Raw genomic sequence first — 10,187 nt, 5'->3', positions numbered from 1 at the left:
TGTGCCCAACATCGTTGTCTGACTAGGACAAGTTATTAGTACTAGTAATCACGGAGCCATGGTCTTCACGTACTGGCCACAAATCAGGCACCATTTGTCTACATCAATTCAAACTTCGGTGGGGGAGAGAGACAGATATGTGAAACTAACTAAACCATACGGAAATCCACTTTGGCTCGAATGAGTCCTCCCGTGGAAAACACATTTTGAAGTGTAAAAAACATTTGAAAATAGTCTCAAGTGTAAATCTACATATTCTATACATTGTTTCATATAAGATTTATGAAAAAAAAACAATTACGATATGCGTAAAAAAGAATTTTTTTGGTGCCACAAAATGACTATTCACGAGATATTTTTGTCCTTTTGCCTACCACACTATATATGTTATTTACCACAAAAAATGTCAAGATATATGTGAAAGACACAAACATGTACATTCCTACATGAACATAATTTTTTCAAAAAAAAAATGTCAAACATTTTAGAATATGTTTTTCATAATGGGAGTGCTTCTTCCTATGAGACAAAACGGCGAATCCCTAAACATAACCTATATACTTCTTCCTTCGAAAATTGGAAAATTTTGTTTATTATGATTTCGTAATAAGCCCCTTACTTCTTCCCATACCAATTTCCCATTGTTACCCATGAATGGATGTCTTTGATGAGAGGATAGGGAAACAGCAGAAAGCAGATTCAACCGCCGATAAAAAGCCATATTACAGGTTCAACTTAATGTCCGAATTGTATATATATGATGAAGCTCGTGGTATCCACATAAAACATAGGGCATACATATACTTTCCCAGAAGAATGAGTATTAATAAATTTTAATGTGTTAAAATGAGTTATTTGTAACTCATAGAAACCAAGTAGTTTGTGAGTGGAATTGTCCGAAGATGCCTATTTTATAGGAGACATACCGATAAAATTCATGGACCATAAATTATAGAATACTGAAATCTTACTGGATAAGAGAGTGCAAAGTTGGGCGAGAGACGTACATTATTTTTTCGGAACAAAGGGAGCATTAACAATCTTTTATGTTTTACAATTAGTTGTTTGTAACTCGTAGAAACAAGCTAGGTAGTTTTAGGGGTTAATTATACGAGGATGCATCATTTACACAAGATACACTAACTGTTGGAAGGTAATGTCTCGAGTAAAATATTTCATGATTTGTAAAAGACACAAACATGTACATTCTTACAAAAACATATTTTTGGAAAATGTTTTAAACATTTAAAACGTGTTTTTCGCGATGGTAGCATCTGCCTACTCCTTTGAAACAACACGACACGTTCCTAAACATGACCATATATACCTGTATGCTCCTTCCTTTGAAAATATGTATATTAGCTTTATGATTTTGTGATAAGCAGCCTTAGCTTTTTTTGTCATCCCGATCTCCTGTTGTTAGCCATGCATGCATGGCTTTGATGATGGTAGGTGGTATAGATACACCGGTGAACCGAAGCATCCGAAGATAAAAAAAAAGGGTAACGTTATATGAAGTTCCATGTTTTACTGGAGACATTACCTGTTACATGGCGGAAGGTAACGTCTCCGGTAAAATATTTTAGGCTATGTAGAAGACGCAAAAATGTACATTCTTACAAAAAACATATTCTTGGAAAAAATAAAATTTTCAAAATATTTATTCCATAATGGGGACATGTGTTGAGACAAAACGGCTGGCTCCCTAAACATGACCATATATACTTATATACTATTTTCTTCAAAAATAGGCATGCTAGTTTTTAGGATTTCGTAATAAGCCCCAACAACTTTTTTCCATCTCGATTTCCCGTGCCTGGATGGCTTTGGTGATGGGATTGGATATAGGGATACAACAGAAAACAATGCAATGACCAATGAAAAAGGGCAGCGTTAAAGATTGTGTTAATGTTTGAATTTCATATATGAGGAAGCTCCTGGTATCCATGTAAAAAATAGGACATACACATATTTTTCCGGAAGAGGGAGTACTAATAATTTTTTATGAGTTATTTATAATTTTTTTGTGAAACATTTATTTATAACTCTTAGAAACCAATTAGGGTAGGGTGAAGTTCAAAAAAAAAGTAGGGTAGGGTGAGCAAGTACAAAGATGATTGTTTTACACAAGACGTTATCTTGCATAAGGTCACGTCTCCCGTAAAATATTAGGGCCAAACTTTATTAAATAATGAAATCTTACTGGATAAAAGACTGGACAGGGGGCAGGCCATAAATGTATTTTCCTGGAGGAAGGGAGTATGCACAAGGATTTATGTTTTAAGATGAGTTATTTGTAACTCGTAAAAATCAGCTAGGGTAGTTTGAGCGGGGAATTATACAAAGATCCATGCTTTACATGAGACACTTATCTAGCTTAGGGTAAAGTCTCCGATAACCAAAATGTTAGGGTCCAAAATTATTAAACGGTGAAATCTTCTTGGGTAAGAGAGTGCAAAGGGGGCAAGACATCGAATCCCCTCTCTGGCAATCACTCGTTCGAGCGCTCAGTTTCTGTCGGTGCGGAGCGCTCGCGCGAAAGCGCGACTCAATTCCCTTTTGTATCACGTAGTGTTTTAATTGCGTTCACACATGTTCACACTAATAGCTTGTATTACTACTTTGCAAGTTGCATGCAGCCAAGACCGTTCACACTGCATGCATGCACATGCAGAGAGTATCTCATGGATTTGCACTTAATGAGCCAACTTTTCAGCACTGTTTCATAAGTTGTTGCATGCATACACATAGCATCTCACTCTTTTTTTTCAGCACGAGGCAGACTTGCAATTCTCTTTTTACAATTCCATTTTGGGTTTTTTTTCGTACGGTAATTCATATTTAATGGGGTCCTTTTGCAATTCCCTTTTTCGGGCCAGTGGTTTTTAAGGGGGAAAATAATGGGTGGGAAGATCCACTTGCAACTCAAATGAACTACCACTTGCTACTCAACTTAAGTACTGTTTTAAGTTGTAAGCTAACAAAAGTTGCTAAAAAAATTCTTAATGAAAATTACTTTTTAGGGTTGCTAGGTATTTATATTTACCGTTGATAAATAACGGGGCATCGGGTTGATAACTTGTAAACAAAAAAGAGTCGCTACATATTTTAAATTAAATTAATTTTTTAGGATTGATATTTATTTATATTTACCATTGATAAATAGCGGGTCACCGGGTTGATAGCTTCTAAACTAAAAGAGAGTCGCTAAAATATTCTAAATGAAATACTTTTTAGGGTTATTATTTATTTATATTTATCGTTGATAAATAATGAGACACCGGGTTGATACCTCGTAAAATAAAAAAATGTTCGCTAAAATATTCTAAATGGAATACTTTTTAGGGTCGGTAGTTATTTATAATTATCATTGATAAATAACGGGGCACCGGGTTGATAAATTGTAAACTAAAAAGAGTCGCCAAAATATTCAAAATAAAATAAGATTTTTAGGGTTGGTAGTTATTTATATTTACTGTTGATAAATAACAGGACACCAGGTTGATAGCTTCTAAACTAAAAAAAATATCGCTAAACTGTTTCAAATAAAATTAACTTTGGGGTTGATAATTTTATATATTTACCATTGATTACTCAAGTACGGAGGGGTTGATTATTCAGATAGAGAGGGTTGATAACTTTTAGCCCGAAAAAAAGTTTCTCTAAACATATCAACATGGGTGCTAGTTTTGAAGATCTCGTCGAGACGGATTTATTGGTGAAAGCGAATCTTAATTTGGAGTTGTCGTTTGAAAGTTAAAACGTTTTGAATTTACAAATTTGGAAAAGATTCCGCTGACATCAGCATATTCGTCTATTTGTGCATGCATGCATGCATGCAGAACTTTCCCTCAATAGTCTAAACTAGGTTGATAATTTTATACATTCACCGTTGATCACTCAAGTACGGAGGGGTTGATTATTCAGATAGAGAGGGTTGATAGCTTTTAGCCGGAAAAAAAGTTTCTCGAAACATATCAACATGGGTGCTAGTTTTGAAGATCTCGTCGAGACAGATTTATTGGTGAAAGCGAATCTTAATTTGGAGTTGTCGTTTGAAAGTTAAAACATTTTAAATTTTCAAATTTGAAAAAGATTCCGCTGACATCAGCAGATTCGTCTATTTGTGCATGCATGCAGAACTTTTTCTCAATAGCCTGCACCAGGTTGATAATTTTATACATTCACCGTTGATCACTCAAGTACGGAAAGGTTGATTATTCAGATAGAGAGGGTTGATAACTTTTAGCCCGTAAAAAAGTTTCTCGAAACATATCAACATGGGTGCTAGTTTTGAAGATCTCGTCGAGACGGATTTATTGGTGAAAGCGAATCTCAATTTGGAGTTGTCATTTGAAAGTTAAAACATTTTGAATTTACAAATTTGGAAAAGATTCCGCTGACATCAGCAGATTCGTCTATTTGTGCATGCATGCAGAACTTTCCCTCAATATTTTGAGAATTCGGCAGGTGAGCTGCTCGATATATTACTAGAAGAAGATTTGGCTCAGTTAATCAGGGAAACCGGGCCCAAAAACCATACAGAGTGGCCGAGTTTATGAGGGAAACCGGCTGAAAAAACCGCACAAAAGTCGGGGCCTCATCGCCCACACGAAACGAGACCACCGACAACCAAACACACACCACCAAACCCGGAGCCGCTGCTCCGACGTCCCTGCTCGGAGGCGAGCCGCAACGCCGCACGGCGTGGACGACCTGTAGCCCAAGCTACCAAGGCGACCACCCGCGGACCACGAACGCCGCGCCAAAGGTCCGGGGCCGCCGCCCCGACTTGCCGGCCACACCGACCACCCCGTCGCGTAGGCCGGGCCGACGAGCTCGCTACCCACGTAGCACGAACACGCCACCCATGCCTTGCAAGACCATGACCACACCCCATGGAGTCATCGGCTGCAAGACCATCCGAGGCCGCCGCCTCGGCGCACGTCAACCGTCCGGGGCCGCCGCCCGGCATCCACCACCCTCGGCGACAAGGCAACCAAGCACAACTACCGCACAACTACCACACCACGAGGACTACGGACTCCAAAAGCGGCGCCTTCAAGAAGGTAACGGCACAGTGTGTCGCCGCCGCCCGCTCCAAGGAGCAGAGGTTTTCACCCGGAGAACGCAAGAACTCGCGACGGCGGGAGACGAAGCCCCCGATGAAGCCCTCAACGGGAAAACGGTACCCAAGGGCACCGCCAACATCGGCACCGAATGGTGCGAAGCTTTCGCACGGAGTGTCGACGTCGTCGTCGGGCCCAACGTAGGCCACGGCGAGAAGAGGTGACCCGCCGAGCGGGGTGCCTTGTTGCCGTCCACCAAACGAAAGCGGAGCTGGGAGGTGCCCATCGGGGACCGCGGGGGCCCATCCGAGCCCGCGGGAGGCCGCCCACCGAGCCCCGCGCGCGGCGCCGGCGGCGCGAGAAGCGGCGCCGCGCCGAGGGCGGAGAACGCGGCCGCCCCAAACGGCGGGGGCCGGGCGTCGAGCCGGCTCGACCGAGAGGGCATGGCCCGCACGTGCCCATCTAGGCCCGCACGAGCCCATCTAGGCCCGCTCGAGCCCATCCGGGCCTGCGTGCACACGGCCGCCGCCGGCGCGGCAAGCCGCCTCGCCCCGGCGACGCCACGCCTCCTGCGCACCGCGCCGCCGGCCACACGGCCTCCGGTCCCCGGCGGGGAGGCCTCCCTCCGAGCCGCCGCACTAGGAGCCGAGAGGGACTAGGTCCCCGCCGCCCCCTTCACCGGCGCCGCACGGCTTTGCCGGCCGGCCACCTTGGGGGCGACGAGGAGAGGGAGGAGGGGAGGAGGGGCGGCGGCGGCTGGGAGTTGGGTTCGCCCCCCGAGTCGCCCGGAGGAGGCGACGCGAGGGACGCGAGTTCTTTTGCACAGGTCTTTTTTGTATAGTTTCTGGATGGAACGCCCCTCTTCGTCGTTCGGCGTCGGAGTCTCTGTCCTGCCGCTCGTGTCACCAACTTTCCCTCAATAGTCTGCACCAGGTTGATAATTTTATACATTTACCGTTGATCAGTCAAGTATGGAGGGGTTGATTATTCAGATAGAGAGGCTTGATAACTTTTAGCCCGATTAAAAGTTTCTCGAAACATATCAACATGGGTGCTAGTTTTGAAGATCTCGTCGAGACGGATTTATTGGTGAAAACAGATCTTAAATCGGAGTTGTCGTTTGTGAGATAAAACATTTTGAATTTTCAAATACGGATTTAGAGTTGCTAACATGGTTTTCCCTAATTGGGCTGGGGGAAACCGATCGCTCATTCTCTTCTTGGCGATCGAGCGCCAGCTAGGGCCGCCCGCAAGACATACATATATTTTCTGCTAAGAAGGAAGAGTATGAACAAAGTTTTATGTCTTAAAATGAGTTGTTTGTAACTCGTAGAAACCTGCTAGGGTATTTTAATCAGGGAATTATATGAAGGTGCATGTTTTACAAGGTACGTACGTTACCAAACGGGAGGTAACCTCTCCGATAAAATATCAGCCAAAAATTAAAAAAGGTAAAATCTTACGGGATGTACATATATTTTCCACAAAAAATAAGCATCAACAAAGTTTTATGTATTAAGAGTTATTTGCAATTCTTAGAAACCAGCTAGGGTAGTTTTATTCTGGAATTATATGACGATGCTTCTTTTAGAGGAACGTATCTGGTAAATATCAGTGCCAAAAATTATAAAGCTGTGAAATCTTACTAGATAAGAGAGTGCACGTAGGGGAGGCGAGGCGTACATGTATTTTCCGGGATGGCATGAGTATTATAAAAAATTACGTGTTAAAATGAGTTATTTGTACCCCGTAGAAACTAGCTAGGGTATTTTGACCGTGGAATTATACAAAAATACCTTTTCACACTGTAGAGGCACCGATACACTGGATTCTGGTTGCAGGCGCCTGAGATTATTGCATAGGATATTTTCAAGCAATATGGTTTGCGGCCTAAGAAGAAGATTAACAATACATAAGTGCCTATTATAAACCTTTTCTGCCTTTATCTCTTTTGCCCACTAGAGCTTATTCAGAACAGGGGCACGCCCGTGGGTAAATGATTTTACCGGGGTACTTCTTGTATATCCTCACATAATTTGCATATTTTTCTTCTAAATAAACAATTTCTATCAGTGCAGAGACCGGAGGCTTCCCGCCTTTTCGAAAAAAAAAGATGCTTGGTAACATCTCCAGTAAAATAGCGCGAAAGAAAATTATAGAACAATGAAATGTCAATAGACAAGAGAGTACAAAGTGGGCGTGAGAGTAGCCAAATTCAGCTAGTATTAAAAAGTCGCCATTTTTTTCTCTCGCCCTCCTTTGCATATCTTCGATGGCACCTTATTTTTTCTCTGCCGGCCCCACACATCTCACCTTATATAAATGGCGCCACGCCCTTCTCACCGGAGAAGAAGAAGCAGCACCGAGTTCCAGTAGTAGCATAAGCTAGCAAGACAATTGAGCAGTGACAAGCAAGCAAGAGAGAGTTGTAGCTAGCTAGCTAGTTGTTTAAGATGGTAGAGAAGGTGGGTGTGGAGAGGATCGCGATGCCCGTAACGGTGAGGGAGCTTGACATGGAGAGGGACCTGCCGGCGGTGGAGGAGCTCGAGCGGCAGTGCCAGGTCGGCATCTCCGGCGACCAGGGATCCGCAGCGGCCGACGGCGCGAAGAAGAGCAAGAAGAAGAAGAGGGAGCGCATGTCGCTGTGCGTCGAGCAGATCGGCGACCCGCTGGCCCGTGTCCGTCACGCCCCGGAGCATGTCATGCTGGTAAATAATAAGAAACTTAGTCCTACCAAGTGAAGCTAACGTGAACCTGCAGCAAACAAAATAATTAGCACTCTAGGCTTATCATGTTTCATGTGTTGGATCGATGATCCAATAGATTAATGCAGACATTCCTTACTACCGCTAATGATTGCTCGTGTAATTTGCTTGTGATCGATGTGCATGCAACTTAAACTGAAATTAGTATGTAACTAATGGATGTGTGTATCTTTGTGTAGGTTGCTGAGTGCGGGGAGAAGATGGTCGGGGTCATCAAGGCCTGCACCAAGATGGTGAGCCGAGGAAGCACCAGCAGCAGCAAGAACACCTCGTCGCCGTCGCCGTCGTCGGTCTCGCCTACACAGCAGCAACCGTACGTGAAGGTCGCCTTTCTTCTCGGCCTGAGGGTTTCTCCCTACCACAGGTACGGCAATTCACTTGTTTTCCTCATTTTGACACGACCATGGCGACGCGCACGCACATTGCGCAGCCTAAATGCCATTTCTTCCCTTCCCAGCTGCTTGCTTCCAAATGTGCTTTCTCCTCTCGCCTAATCACCACCGGTAAAGTTTCTTCTTCGGGCAATGGCGAGCTGACGCGTTCTTTTTTGCTTTTCTTGGCAGGCGTCTGGGCATCGGGACGACGCTGGTGCGGGCGGCGGAAGAGTGGTCGCGGGCGCACGGGGCTGCGCACGCCACCATGGCGACGACGGTTTCCAACAAGGCGTCGCTGGCGCTCTTCGCCGGCCGGTTCGGATACGCGCCGTTCCGCCGGCCGGTGCTCCTGGGGCGCCCCGTGCACGCGCGCCGTCTGCCGCTCAAGCGCCACCACCGCGTGTTCCAGCTGCAGCCGGCGCTCGCCGCGGCCGCCTACGCGCGCCTGCTCCCGCCGCAGGACACTGAGTTCCTTCCCGCCGACATGCCGGCGCTCCTCGCCCACAAGCTCACGCTCGGCACCTTCGTCGCCATCGAGGGCTCCGACCACCACACGGCCACCACCGGCACCGCAGCCACCGACGCGGAGCAGCCGTCGTTCGCCGTGCTCAGCGTGTGGGACTCCACCCGCTCGCTCAGTATGCGCGTGGGCGGCGCGCCAGCGCTGCTCCGGCACTCCCTCGCCGCGGTCCGTGCGCTGGACCGCGCCGCGCCGTGGATGCGCGTGCCCTCCGTGCCGGACATCTTCCGTCCCTTCGGCGCCTACCTCCTCTACGGCGTTCGCATGTCCGGGCCGGCGGGCCCCGCCCTGCTCCGCACGCTATGCCGCCACGCCCACAACGTGGCGCGCAAGAACCCCGCCTGCGCCGTCGTGGCCGCAGACCTCGCCCCCGGCGACCCCGCCGCCGCCGCTGTCCCAAGCTGGCGCCGCTTCTCCTGCGACGAGGACGTCTGGTGCATCAAGAATCTCAGCGATGGCAATGCTGACCCCTCCGACGACGACGACTGGGCGGCGCCTGCGCCTCCGGGTAGTGTGCTGTTCGTGGACCCCCGCGAGTTCTGAGTTCTGACGTCGCCATTGCCATGCACGGCGGCGCAGGCAGGAGTAGGCAGAGGCTAAAGCCGCCATCACCTCGTCTCTGCCCAATTTTGACGGAAATGTACACAACACTTGGTACTGCAGCGGCAATTACCTGCCTTGCCACTTGCTGTATCAACTCCCCCAATCTTAGTACTAGAAAAAAACATCAGCATTAGCTTAACTTTAGTTTGCTCCTGAAGTGAGAAATCGCAATTGCAGCCTACCTAGTTTATGAAGTCAGGAGTCAATCAGTATTTGTTCATCTCTGAATCCCAGCCAAAAAAAAATTCCAAATGCATTTCGCATACTTTTTTTTGGTTTAATGTGAAGTTTGTGCTCTTGCCATATTCTTGGAGCAGATGCAAGTAAGCGATAAGAATTCGAAACAGCTCACGATGAGCCAATAAGAAGAACTATCTTTCATATATAAGAACAATGCTGCCTTGCATAGTTGCCCTAGTAATCGGCAAGAAATAGAGAATCCATTTAGTTAGTTCTCATGTTGTTATTTACAGTTGGAGAAAAACAGGATACGCCAGAAGACAAGTGATACTTACTCAGTTAACATATGAATGTCGACCCCTCAAAATGATAACCCCAGCTCTTGTAGTTTCAGTGGTTTTGGTTTGAACAATCACATTAAGTATATGAAAAGTCATACTATATGAGACGGGTAAGATATCTAAAATAGTGTTAAAAATATATTATTCTCCTAGTTATGATCAGTCTGGTTACTAAGCAATTTCCAAGTGAATTTAAGTACCGAGACCAACATAACATGACCAGTAGCAAACTTAACCACATGCATTAGACTAAACACACCTAGCATATCTACATATGGAGCAAGTACTAGTGCAAGCAAAGAGATGAGAAGTACATATATTGGTCCTCGGAAGGC

At 45.9% G+C, this 10,187-nt stretch overlaps 1 protein-coding gene across 1 annotated transcript; it reads left to right on the top strand.

Annotated features, from left to right (window-relative positions):
• Window positions 1–7,522: 7,522 nt before the first annotated feature.
• Window positions 7,523–9,271, top strand: LOC124684556 (probable N-acetyltransferase HLS1). The gene is made up of 3 exons (XM_047218841.1): window positions 7,523–7,777; window positions 8,014–8,198; window positions 8,398–9,271. The coding sequence occupies exons 1-3, from the start codon at window positions 7,523–7,525 to the stop codon at window positions 9,269–9,271; spliced, it is 1,314 nt and encodes a 437-aa protein (XP_047074797.1).
• The last annotated feature ends 916 nt before the right edge of the window (window positions 9,272–10,187 follow it).

This window comes from Lolium rigidum, chromosome 1, assembly GCF_022539505.1.
Source record: "Lolium rigidum isolate FL_2022 chromosome 1, APGP_CSIRO_Lrig_0.1, whole genome shotgun sequence".
Taxonomy (NCBI): domain Eukaryota; kingdom Viridiplantae; phylum Streptophyta; class Magnoliopsida; order Poales; family Poaceae; genus Lolium; species Lolium rigidum.
The sequence above is the reverse complement of the archived record's forward strand: the minus strand, read 5'-3'. Positions and strand labels throughout refer to the sequence as shown.

Bases quoted from the DNA above. Each gene is read 5' to 3' on its own strand.
- LOC124684556 (XM_047218841.1), top strand. From the start codon at position 7,523: ATGGTAGAGAAGGTGGGTGTGGAGAGGATCGCGATGCCCGTAACGGTG. The intron at 7,778-8,013 runs GTAAATAATAAG...ATCTTTGTGTAG, and splicing joins CCCCGGAGCATGTCATGCTG to GTTGCTGAGTGCGGGGAGAA. The intron at 8,199-8,397 runs GTACGGCAATTC...TTTTCTTGGCAG, and splicing joins AGGGTTTCTCCCTACCACAG to GCGTCTGGGCATCGGGACGA.